This window comes from Narcine bancroftii, chromosome 1 (genome assembly GCF_036971445.1).
Source record: "Narcine bancroftii isolate sNarBan1 chromosome 1, sNarBan1.hap1, whole genome shotgun sequence".
Lineage (NCBI taxonomy): Eukaryota > Metazoa > Chordata > Chondrichthyes > Torpediniformes > Narcinidae > Narcine > Narcine bancroftii.
In genome coordinates this window covers 491,760,032-491,773,807 of record NC_091469.1, presented here as the reverse complement: position 1 = coordinate 491,773,807, position 13,776 = coordinate 491,760,032, and the positions used below count along the sequence as shown (strand labels likewise).

Here is a 13,776-nt window from a genome sequence, read left to right as displayed (position 1 = left end):
CACGCGGTGTCTTTCTTCTGCAGGTCTATCAGGACAATGTCTACGCTGACGGATGCCAGTTCCACTCCTTCAAGAAGGTTCTATTCGAGATGGGAGCCGGATACTCGGACGTGGTCGAGCTGGCTTCCTTCCACTCCGTCTCCAAGTGTTACATGGGAGAGTGAGTATGACTGGCGGGGAGAAGGGTGGATGAACCTGTGCCCCTCCACGGGACACCCTGCCATGCCCACTGACTGGGCTCCTCATGGGCCGTCTGCACGGGCCTGGCCGCACATAGGCTCCCTATTTTGCACGGACCCTGACCCACGCTGGAGGCCCTTCCTACTGGCCCCAGGCCCCTCCCACACACTGTCAGCCTCTCCCATGGTCCAGGCCACTCCCACACACTGTAGGCCACTCCCACATGTTATAGGCCACCCCCACTTGTCATAGGCCCCTTCCACACACTCCAGGTTCCTGCCAGCCCCAGGCCCCTCCCATAGGCCATGGGCCCCTCCTACATGATGGGGAGGGTGTGTAGGAGAGGGAGGGTGCTGGAGAGGGCAAGGAGGAATGTGAGCAGGGAGTGGTGGGGGAGAGGGGAGCGGGGAGGGATAGGGGAGAGCTGGAAGGAGAGGGAGCGGGAGGAGATTTTGTAAAGTGGGTTACACTGTGCTACTGCTGCAAAACATCGAATTTGATGACACGTTCGTGAGAATAAATTCTGATTCATGAATCAGAAGATTTACCGGGCGTTGCCAGACTTGAACTGAGTCACAGGGACAGGCAGCGACCAGACATTGCCCACCTTCAGCTCCTGCTTTTTAACTTTTTACTTTATCCCCATGACTCCCTCTTTAGGACCTCAGCACGACTCCGTAGGCCCCTCCCACTGACCACAGGCCCCTCCCATTGACCACAGGCCCCTCCCATTGACCACAGGCCCCTCCCACTGACCACAGGCCCCTCCCACTGACCACAGGTCCCTCCCAATGGGTACAGGCCCCTCCCACTTGGCACAGGCCCCTCCCAATGGGAACAGGCCCCTCCCAATGGGAACAGGCCCCTCTCACTGGGCACAGGCCCCTCCCATTGGGCACATGCCTCCAACGTGCTGTTAGGCCTCTCTCACATGACTCAGGCCCCTTCCACTGCCTGTAGGACCCTCCCACTGATCCCAGACCCATCCCACACCTTTGGGCCCTCCCATGGAGGGTGGAGAAATGGAAAATGAAGTTCAATCCGGATAAATGTGAGCTGATGCATTTTGGAAAGACTAACCAGAAGACCAAGTACAGGGTTAATGGTCAGCTACTTACAAGAGTGGATGAACAGAAGGGGCCTTGGAGTTCAAATCCATGCATCCCTCAAGGTCGCTGGACTGGTTGATAGGATAGTTAAGAAGGCCTATGGGATGCTGGGATTCATTAATAGGGAGATTGAGTTCAGGAGTAGAAGGGTTATGTTGCATCTCTACAAATCTCCGGTGAGACCACACTTAGAGTATTGTGTTCAGTTCTGGTCACCTCATTAAAGGAAGGATATGGAAGCTGTGGAGAGGGAGCAGAGGAGATTTACCAGGATGTGGCTTGGATTGGGGAACAAGTCTATGAGGCAAAGTTATCAGAGCTGGGACTTTTCTCTTTGGAACGAAGAAGGATGAGAGAAGATTTAATAGAGGTCAAAAAGATTGAGAGGCATAGATAGGGTGGACAGGCATCGCCTGTTTCCCAGGGCAGGAATAGCAAACACCAGAGGATGTGTACAAAGTGAAGGGAGGGAAGTTTAGGGGGGTACATCAAGGAAATTATTTTATACATAGAGTTGTGGGGGCCTGGAAGGCCTTGCCAGGGATGGTAGTGGAAGCTGGAACATTGGGAGCATTTAAAAGACATAGACAGACACATGGATGGAAGAAAAATAGAGGGTTATGGGGTCGGGAGGGTCAGGACAATTTAGAGGACCAAAGGGCCTGTACTCTAAGGTAGTGTTCCATGACAGGTCCCAGTCTTCCCTAGGTGTGGGCTAGGAGCCTGGGTCTGGGGCTGGAGGAGACGGTGAACCAAGATCCCCAGGGTAACTCCTCCCCCTGCTCTCCAAACCCCCACCCCCCAGGTGTGGTTTCCGGGGCGGATACGTGGAGTATGTCAACCTGGACCCTGACGTGAAGGCCCAGCTCATGAAACTGGTCTCGGTGCACCTCTGTCCCCCCGTCAGTGGGCAGACCATCCTCGGGGTGATCACAGACCCTCCGCAGGCCGGAGAGCCCTCCTACCACAGCTTCCTGAACGTGAGTCACCCCTCAGTGTGGGGCAAGGGAGGGTGCTGATGGGAGGGGAGGGGAGGGAAGGGAAGGAAGAGACATTAGGAAATTGGGGAGGGGAGGCAGGACTGGACAGGGAGGGAAGGATGGGATATGGAAGGAAGGGTGGGGTGGGAGGGGTGATAGGAGAGTGTGTGAGTGGAGGGAAGGTGAGATGAAGGAGGTGGCATGGGGAGAGGAGGATGGTAGGGAGGGGTGTGACGCAGAACAAGGCGGAGAAGAGGGGGTTTCTGGGGTTGGGGTGGGAGGGAGGGGGAAGGAGTGTGAGGGGAGGGAGGGTATGATGGGATGGGAAGGGGTGTGAGGGGAGTGAGTTTGGAACCGGCAGTAAAAGGGGGGAGGGTCTGGTGAGGAAGGAGGAAAGAATGGGGAAGGGAGTGGCGATGGTTGAGAGAAATGAGAATGGGTGAAAAAGAGGAGTCAGTAGGTGAAGGGACCTTCACTCTCACCTGGGAGTGTGTGATGGGACAGTGAGGAGGGAGCTTCACTCTGTGTCTGACACCAGGGGTGTGTGATGAGACTGTGTGGAGAGTGTTTCACTCTGTGTCTGACCCCTGGAGTGTGTGATGGGACGATGTGGAGGGAGCTTCACTCTGTGTCTGACACCAGGGGTGTGTGATGGGATGGTGCGGAGGGAGCTTCACTCTGTGTCTGACCCCGGAAGTGTGTGATGGGATCGTGCAGAGGGAGCTTCACTCTGTATCTGCCCCCAGGAGTGTGCGACAGAACGGTGGGGAGGGAACCTCACTCTGTGTCTGACCCCGGGAGTGTGTGGCAGGACGGTGTGGAGGGTGTTTCACTCTGTGTCTGACCCCGGGAGTGTGTGACAGGATGGTGAGGAGGGAACCTCACTCTGTATTTGACCCCAGGATTGTGTGATGGGACGGTGAAGAGGGGGCTTCACTCTGTGTCTGACCCCGGGAGTGTGTGATGGGATGGTGCGGACGGAGCTTCACACTGTGTATGACCCCAGGAGTGTGCGGTGGGATAGTGTGGAGGAAACTTCATTCTGTGTCTGACCCCAGGTGTGTGTGATGAGACTGTGTGGAGAGCGTTTCACTCTGTGTCTGACCCCTGGAGTGTGTGATGGGACGATGTGGAGGGAGCTTCACTCTGTGTCTGACCCCGGAAGTGTGTGATGGGACGGTGAGGAGGGAACCTCACTCTGTATTTGACCCCAGGATTGTGTGATGGGACGGTGAAGAGGGGGCTTCACTCTGTGTCTGACCCCGGGAGTGTGTGATGGGACGGTGTGGAGGGAGCTTCACTCTGTGTCTGACCCCGGGAGTGTGTGATGGGACGGTGTGGAGGGAGCTTCACTCTGTGTCTGACCCCGGGAGTGTGTGATGGGATGGTGTGGAGGGAGCTTCACTCCGTGTCTGACCCCAGATATGTTGTTACGCGTATATAACATAAACTACGTTTCCCAGTAGGTAACGTGTGCGGTGACGCAGCAACAAAATGGAGACTAGGACAAAAGTCGAGTCCGTTGTTGGTTCAATCGTTAGACCCACATAAGGGTGTTGTTCTTCATGGTGTCAAAATTGCATGAGTAAGAAAAGAAGGTAATTTCCGTCATGGATAAGTTAAGTTGTCCCTTACCGATGCAGTTTACTGGCAATCTCACCGATAAATGGAACGCTTTCAAGCAACGACTCAACATTGATTTAGAGGCTGGTGAAGTGGGAGAGACCAATGGAAAACAGAAAGCGTCAATCTTTCTACACGTGATGAGTGAAGATGCCTTGGACACCTACAACAGTTTCCAAATTGATGAGATAGCTTTCATGTTGGACACTCATTATTTGAGGTGTATTTTGTTCACGCTTGCAATATTCAAATTTTTCTCCTGTGACCAGAAACAAGGTCTGAGCTTCGACCAATACTTCACCGAGCTTCACTCTCTGAGTAAGCCCTGTGAATTTGGAGATTGAAAAACTCACTCATTAGAGACAGAATGGTTTGCGGAATCCCAGACAATCGGCTGAGAGAAAGGTGTTGCCTGAAAAAGATTTGACACTGTGAATATGTGTAGGGCAGCAGAGACTAAAACAGCACAGGCTAAGGTGCTGCACAGGATGGTCACAACGGTGAATGTGGTGAAAACAGAGAAGCAGAGCACCAGGAGTTTCCCAAAACTACAACAAACAAAGAGGTCGCCTCAAGCATAAAATACAGCAGGTGTAGAGGTAGACATATTCCAAAGATGTGTCCTGCCTGCAGAAAATCCTGCAATAAATGTGGGAAGAAGAATCATTTTTTAAGTGCTGTAAAGCAAGGGCTACCAAGAGAAAGGTGCACATGGTGGATGAGGAAATGCACTGATTTTTCATGGATTCACTGCGGACCGCTACTGGCAATGGGTCGTTCCAGTGACTCTGAATGAGACAGTAATTCCATTTAAGCCTGACACTGGAGCCCAGGTGAATCTGTTATCTATGGACATTTATGAAACCCTCACTGTAAAGAGCAAAATTTATCTAATGAAATTAAAAGCAGCAGGCTACACTGGAGAGAATGTGGGAGCTGTCTGGTATCCTCCACGCAGCTACTGATTGTAGAGAGGAGAGTGTGGCCAATATTCAGTCTGGCGAGAAGAGATTTTCATTGCGGCTTCACGGACCGAAGATGAGCACACAACGCTCAAGGAAGAGTTCGCTGATGTCTTTGAGGGGCTTGGATGTTGACCTGGTGTAGACAAGATCCACGTAGATGAGTCAGCGGCCCCTGTTGTCCATGCTTGCAGGAAATTTCCATTTCTGCTAGAGACAAACTTAACCAAGAACCAGCGTGCATGGAATGGGTGAAAGTCATCCAGAAAACTGAAGAGACTCCAGATTGGGTCACCGTGCAAAAGGAAAATGGAGCATTGTGCAAAAGTCTGGACCCAGGAGATCTCAAAGCCATCAAGAGAGAGCATTTCTGGGAGGAGTCACGTGATGGAGTAGTGGCCGGACGGTGAACTCCAGCCCTCTCCAGAAAAGTCGGGAAAAACAAGAGAAAACACAAAGGCACAGAAATAAAAGTTACAGAAAAGTGAGTATAAAGGTGGAAAGAAGATGGCGACAAAAAAAGAAAAGTCGAAAGCAACGGTAAGAAGAGAGGAAGAGAAGACAAAGGAGGAAAAAGGTGAAGGCCTTACCTGTCCGAAGAGGCCCGCTGCGGAGAGAGAAACCCGCTCCCTCAGGTCGGTAAATAATGGACTACAAAAATGGCTCGCAGAGCCGAACAAAAGTGCGCAACCGCGCATGCGCGAAGTTTCGCGCATGCGCGATGCGAATGACAAAAAACACACCGACGGGAGGGGGGACCAGCTGGGGAGTCGATCTCCACAGCCGGCAACGACAGCTGCAGAACACCTGCAGCAAGAAGAGACCACAGAAGACAATAGAAACAAGATAGAAGAGGAGGAAAGGGCAACAAAGAAACAACAGATGGTCAACCCAGAGGAAGAAGAAGAGGAAGAGTATGGTGAAATAGAAGAAGAAAAGAGAGGCAAGGTAAAGGATATACTTGCTCTTATTAGAGGATACATGGAATCATTTAAAGAATGGCAAACACAGGAATTTAAGGATTTAAGAAAAAGAATAAACAACACAGAGGAGAAAATAATTAAAATGGAGATGACCTTAACAGAAATGGGAAAAAAAATGGACAAGATGGAAGAGCGGGCAGTAGCAGCAGAAATGGAGGTAGAAGACTTAAAAAAGAAATTGGAGAAATCTAATAAAAAAACTAAAGAGACACAAGAACTACTAGCTCAAAAAATAGATACAATGGAAAACCATAACAGAAGAAATAACATAAAGATAGTGGGCCTTAAGGAAGATGAAGAAGGCAAGAATATGAGGGAGTTTATAAAAGAGTGGATCCCTAAGACCCTAGGATGTCCAGAACTACAGCATGAAATGGAAATAGAAAGGGCACATAGAGTATTGGCCTCTAAACCACAACCACAACAAAAACCAAGATCTATTGTAGTAAAATTCCTAAGATATACTACAAGAGAAAAGGTACTGGAGAAGACAATGGAAAAAGTAAAAGAGGGCAACAAACCACTGGAGTATAAAGGGCAAAAAATCTTCATTTATCCAGATATAAGTTTTGAACTCCTAAAGAAGAGAAAAGAGTTCAATACAGCAAAGGCGATTTTATGGAAGAAAGGGTATAAATTTATACTAAAGCATCCAGCGGTATTGAAAATATTTATTCCAGGACAGCAAAACAGACTATTCTCGGATCCAGAAGAAGCACGAAAATTTGCAGAACAATTACAAAAATAGACTGAGGGAGGAAGACGGGTAATGAGAGTTAAAATGATCACGACTGATATGTATGTGGGTAAAGACAAAAATAGACTGAGGGATGAAGACGGGTAATGAGAGTAAAAATGATCACGATTGATATGTATGCAGGTAAAGAGGTATAAGAGTGAATAGAGACAATGAGCATACATGAATGTATCTGTACTTAGAGGAAAATATAGATAGTATAGACAAGAATTAATAAGGGAAGGTAATGGAATAGAGAGAATAAGGAGGGAATTAAAAGAGGGACCTTTGTGACATATGAAAAGTGAAATCTTTTCTGGGGGAGGCGGGGTGGGGGGCAATAGCGGTCACTGCACAATCAGTTGACGCTTGCGAGTGGATTCGCAAATCCAAATGGAGAGGGGAGATGTGGTTGTCCAACAAGGGATAAAGGACAACTCAGGAGGTGAAGGGGAGATTGGGGATAAATAAGATAGAAATAGGAGAATAAGGAAAATGTTAGATGTTGTAGGAATGTTGTCTTATGAAGAGTTGAAAATAAGAAAACAGAAATGGAAAAGGAGGAAAGGTAATGATGGAAAAACGGAAAGAGAAGATAAACAAAATATAAAAGGGCTACGCTGAACTATATGTCTTTAAATATTAATGGAATACATAACCAAATTAAAAGGAAGAAACTACCAAATTTAAATGAATAAATGTATTCCATTAGGAAAAAAAATAACATATTGGTTAAGAAATAATATTGAAATATTCGAACAAGTATAGGAGCCTTACATTAAATACAATAGCGAAAACCTACCGGGGACAAACATTACCTAAGTTGATAGAAGGAGAAGGAAAGAAAAGAATGGACTCAATAGAATTTCTGGTGTAATTTTGTTGAATGACAACATTGTCTGACTGGATTAATGCAACCTAGATTGTATACCTAAAATGGATGAGAGGGGGGGGTGGGGGGGTGGTTTGGGAGGAAAGGGGGGGGGGAGAAAAAGTCACTGTATATGTGTGAAAAGAAATAGTGTATATCATGGCTAATGTGATTTATGGTGTGAAAAATAAAAAAATTTAAAAAAAAAAAAAAAAAAAAAAAAAAAAGAGAGAGCATTTCTGAGGAGGAGTCACGTGATGGAGTAGTGGCCGGACGGTGAACTCCAGCCCTCTCCAGAAAAGTCGGGAAAAACAAGAGAAAATACAAAGGCACAGAAATACAAGTTAAAGAAAAGTGAGTATAAAGGTGGAAAGAAGATGGAGACAAAAGGAGAAAAATCAAAATCAACGGAAAGAAGAGAGGAAGAGAAGACAACGGAGGAAAAAGGTGAAGGCCTTACCTGTCCGAAGAGGCCCGCTGTGGAGAGAAGACCCCACTACCTCAGGTCGGTAGAAAGAGAACTACAACAATGGCTCACAGAGCCGAGTAAAAGTGCGCAACCGCGCATGCGCGACTCCTCGCACATGTGCGATGCGCATGCAAAAAAACACACCGACGGGAGGGGGGACCAGCTGGGGAGTCGATCTCCACAGCCGGCAACGACAGCTGCAGAACACCTGCAGCAAGAAGAGACCACAGAAGACAATGGAAACAAGAAAGAAGAGGAGGAAAGGGCAACAAAGAAACAACAGATGGTCAACCCAGAGGAAGAAGAAGAGGAAGAGTACAGTGAAATAGATGAAGGGAAAGGCAAGGTAAAGGATATACTTGCTCTTGTTAGAGGATACATGGAGTCATTTAAAGAATGGCAAACACAGGAATTCAATGATTTAAGAAGAAGAATAAACAACACAGAAAAGAAAATAAATAAAATGGATATGACCTTAACAGAAATGGGGAAAAAAATGGACAAGATGGAAGAACGGGCAATAGCAGCAGAAATGGAGGTAGAAGACTTAAAAAAGAAATTGGAGGAATCTAATAAAAAAACTAAAGAGACACAAGAATTACTAGCCCAAAAAATAGATATAATGGAAAACCATAACAGAAGAAATAACATAAAGATAGTGGGCCTTAAGGAAGATGAAGAAGGCAAGAATATGAGGGAGTTTATAAAAGAGTGGATCCCTAAGACCCTAGGATGTCCAGAACTACAGCAAGAAATGGAAATAGAAAGGGCACATAGAGCATTGGCCCCTAAACCACAACCACAACAAAAACCAAGATCTATTGTAGTAAAATTCCTAAGATATACTACAAGAGAAAAGGTACTGGAGAAGACAATGGAAAAAGTAAGAGAGGGCAACAAACCACTGGAGTATAAAGGGCAAAAAATCTTCATTTATCCAGATATAAGCTTTGAACTCCTAAAGAAGAGAAAAGAGTTCAATACAGCAAAAGCGATTTTATGGAAGAAAGGATATAAATTTACACTGAAGCATCCTGCGGTATTGAAAATATTTATTCCAGGACAACAAAACAGACTATTCTCGGATCCAGAAGAAGCACGAAAATTTGCAGAACAATTACAAAAATAGACTGAGGGATGAAGACGGGTAATGAGAGCAAAAATGATCACGATTGATATGTATGTGGGCAAAGACAAAAATAGACTGAGGGATGAAGACGGGTAAGGAGGGTAAAAATGACCACGATTGATATGTATGCGGGTAAAGAGGTATAAGAGTGAATAGAGACAATGGGCATATGTGAAAGTATCTGTAATTAGAGGAAAACATAGAGAGTATAGACAAGAATTAATAAGGGAAGGTAATGGAATAGAGAGAATAAGGAGGGAATTAAAAGAGTGACCTTTGTGACATATAAAAAGCGAAATCTTTTCTGGGGGGGGCTGGGTGGGGGAAAAGAGCGGTCACTGCAAAATCAGTTGACGCTTGCGAGTGGATTCGCAAATCCAAATGGAGAGGGGAGATGTGGTTGTCCGACAAGGGATAAAGGGCAACTCAGGAGGGGAAGGGGAGATTGGGGATAAAGAAGATAGAAATAGGAGAATAAGGAAAATGTTGGATGTTGTAGGAATGTTGTCTGGTAAAGAGTTGAAAATAAGAAAACAGAAATGGAAAAGGAGGAAAGGTAATGATGGAAAAATGGAAAGAGAAGATAAACAAAATATAAAATGGCTACGCTGAACTATATGACTCTAAATATTAATGGAATACATAACCAAATTAAAAGGAAGAAACTACTAAATTTACTGAAAAAGGAAAAAATAGATATAGCATTTGTCCAAGAAACACACTTAACTGAATTGGAGCACAAGAAATTAAAGAGAGATTGGGTAGGACATGTAACAGCAGCATCGTATAATTCAAAAGCAAGAGGAGTGGCTATATTAATTAGCAAAAATGTGCCATTTAAAATAGAAGAGGAAATAATAGATCCAGCAGGGAGATATGTTATGATAAAATGTCAGATATATTCAGAGCTTTGGAATCTACTTAATATATATTCACCTAACGAAGAAGATCAAAAGTTTATGCAAGATATCTTTTTGAAGGTAGCTAATACGCAAGGGAACATACTAATAGGAGGGGATTTCAATCTGAATTTGGATCCAAATATGGATAAAACGGGGAAAAAAATTAACAGGAAGAACAAAGTAACCAAATTTATAATTAAATCAATGCAAGAAATGAAACTTGTGGACATATGGAGGAAACAAAACCCAAAAGAAAAGGAATACTCACACTACTCGACTAGACATAAAACATACTCAAGGATAGACCTATTCCTGTTATCAGCCCACATTCAAGGGAGAGTTAGGAAAACGGAATATAAAGCTAGACTATTATCGGACCACTCACCCCTGTTATTGGCAATAGAGCTAGAGGACATCCCTCCAAGAATGTATAGATGGAGATTAAACCCCATGCTACTTAAAAGACAGGATTTTAGAGAATTTATTGAAAAACAATTAAAAATGTACTTTGAAGTAAATACGGAATCAGTGGAAGATAAGTTTATACTATGGGACGCAATGAAAGCATTCATTAGAGGGCAAATAATAAGTTATGCAACCAAGATGAAGAAGGACTATAATCAGGAAACAGAGCAGTTGGAAAGGGAAATAATAAACATAGAAAAAAAATTAGCAATAAAGGAAGATACAACCAAAAGAAGAGAATTGGCGGATAAAAAAATAAAATATGAAACATTACAAACATATAAGGTGGAGAAGAATATAATGAAGACAAAACAGAAATATTATGAACTAGGTGAAAAAACACACAAAATCTTAGCATGGCAGCTTAAGACAGAGCAAACTAAGAAAATGGTATTGGCAACAAGGAAAAAAGACAAACAAATTACATATAATCCAAAAGAAATTAAGGAAAACTTCAGAGAATTCTATGAACAATTATACCGAACCGAAAACGAAGGGAAAGAAGGGAAAATAGATGAATTTTTGACTAAAATTGAACTACCAAAACTACAAATAGAGGAACAAAATAAATTAACAGAACCATTTGGAACAGTAGAAATACAAGAGATAATAAAAAATTTACCAAATAATAAGACACCAGGAGAGGATGGACTCCCAATAGAATTCTACAAAACATTTAAAGACCTAATAATACCGCCCCTCCTGGATGTAATCAACCAGATTGATGAGACACAAAACTTACCAGATTCATGTAAAACAGCAATAATTACAGTGATACTAAAACAAGGGAAAGATCCACTCTCACCAGCGTCATATAGACCAATATCTCTGCTAAACACAGATTATAAGATAATAGCTAAACTATTAGCGAACAGATTAGCAGAACAGGTACCGAAAATGGTAAATTTAGACCAAACTGGATTTATCAAAAAAAGACGCACAACAGACAATATTTGTAAATTTATTAACTTAATTCATGCAGTAGAAGGAAATAAAGCACCGGCAGTAGCAGTTGCTTTAGACGCAGAGAAGGCCTTCGACAGAGTAGAATGGAATTACTTGTTCAAAGTATTGCAAAAATTCAGTTTACCGGAGAAGTATATTAATTGGATTAAAGCATTATATAAGGGACCGTTAGCGAAAGTGACAGTAAATGGACATGTATCAAAGCAATTTAACTTAAGCAGGTCAACGCGGCAGGGATGCCCACTATCACCTTTATTGTTTGCGCTAGCTATAGAACCACTAGCAGAATCGATAAGAAGAGATAATAATATAAAAGGAATAAAAATAAAAGACAGGGAATATAAAATCAGTCTGTTTGCGGATGATGTGATAGTGTACTTAACAGAACCAGAACTATCAATAAAAGAACTATATAAGAAATTGAAGGAATATGGAGAAGTGTCGGGATACAAGATAAACGTAAATAAAAGTGAAGCAATGCCTATGAATAACGCGGATTTCTCAAAATTTAAGGAGGAATCCCCATTCAGATGGCAAACGCAGGCAATAAGATACCTAGGTGTGCAAATAAACAAAAATCTAGGCCAATTATATAAACTCAATTACAATCCACTAATGAAAAAATTACAGGACGATTTAGAGCATTGGAAAGAGCTACCACTAACACTGATAGGAAGGATAAACTGTATTAAAATGAACATTTTTCCAAGGATACTATACTTATTTCAGGCATTGCCAATACAACTGACAGAAAAATTCTTCAAAGAGTTAAAGAAAATAATAAGGAGATTTTTATGGAGAGGGGGGAAACCGAGGATAGCACTAGATAAATTAACAGAATGGTATAAACAAGGAGGCTTACAATTGCCAAACTTCAAAAATTTTTATAGAGCCGCACAATTAAGGTACCTATCAGATTTATATCAAACAAGGGAAAAACCAGACTGGACGAGACTAGAATTAGATAAAATAGGGGAAAAGATACCTGAACACATATTATATAAATGGGACGAAAAATTGGTACAACATAGAACTTCTCCAGTATTACACCATCTCCTCAATATATGGAAGAAGATTCATGTAGAAAGAAATAAAATAAATTACCAAATACCAAAACTAATATTGACGCAAAATAAGCTACTCCCTTTTACAATAGACAACCTTGCCTTTAGAAAATGGGAAAAAAAAAGGATTAAAAGAATAGAAAATTGTTTTTCAGGAAGTAGATTCTTATCCTTTGAACAAATGAGAGATAAGTACAATATAACTGGAGATACAGCGCTGGCATATTACCAACTGAGATCCTACTTGAAAGATAAATTAGGAAGCAACTTGAGTTTACCAGAGGGAAGTAACCTTGAATATGTGATTACAGATACAATGTTAATCAAAAGATTTATAAAAAATATGTATATTAAACTGCAAGAAAAGGAGAATGAGGAAACAAATGGTAAAACTAAACAAAAATGGGAACAAGATTTAAATATAAAGATAAAAAAGGAAACATGGGAGAAGTTATGCTCTGGAACGATGAGAAATACAATAAATACGAGGCTGCGTATGATACAATATAATTGGTTACACAGACTATACATTACACCGCAAAAGTTAAATAAATGGGACCCAACAGTATCTGATAGATGTTTTCGATGTAAAAAAGAAAGGGGAACAACAATTCATGCAATCTGGACATGTGAGAGAGTAGAAAAATTTTGGGAGGATCTCAATCAGATATTAAATAAAATAACAGAAAACAATATACCAAAGAATCCAGAGATCTTTCTCCTAAGTAACATAAAAAATAAAGAATTTGGAATTGACTTGGAAGATGCACAAAAAAGATTTGTCAAGATAGCCCTAGCCGTAGCAAAAAAATGTATTATGTCAACCTGGAAATTGGAAGATAATTTGAAAATACAACAATGGTATATAGAAATGAATAAATGTATTCCATTAGAAAAAATAACATATAGTTTAAGAAATAATATTGAAATATTCGAACAAGTATGGGAGCCTTACATTAAATACAATAGCGAAAACCTACCGGGAACAAACATTACCTAAGTTGATGGAAGGAGAAGAAAAGAAAAGAATGGACTCAGTAGAATTTCTGGTGTATTTTTGTTGAATGACAACATTGTCTAACTGAATTAATGCAACCTAGATTGTATACCTAAAATGGATGAGAGGGGGGGGTGGGGGGGTGGCTTGGGAGGAGGGAGGGGGGAGGGAGAAAAAGTCACTGTAAATGTGTGGAAAAGAAAAAGTGTATATCATGGCTATTGTGATTTATGGTGTGAAAAATAAAAAAGTTTAAAAAAAAGAGAGAGAGCATTTCTTAAATTATATGTTATTTTTTCCAATGGACTACATTTATTCATTTCCATGTACCATTGCTGTA

General features: G+C 42.5%; 1 protein-coding gene across 5 annotated transcripts in view; it reads left to right on the top strand.

Moving 5' to 3' along the window:
• Positions 1 to 13,776, top strand: part of LOC138752003 (alanine aminotransferase 2-like) — a 93,623-nt gene that overhangs the window by 58,122 nt on the left and 21,725 nt on the right. For all 5 annotated transcript variants that reach the window (XM_069915145.1, XM_069915143.1, XM_069915142.1 and 2 more), the window contains 2 exons: positions 24 to 160; positions 2,095 to 2,269. In XM_069915145.1, the coding sequence (XP_069771246.1) occupies positions 24 to 160; positions 2,095 to 2,269 (312 nt within the window). The remainder of the gene's footprint in view (positions 1 to 23; positions 161 to 2,094; positions 2,270 to 13,776) is intronic.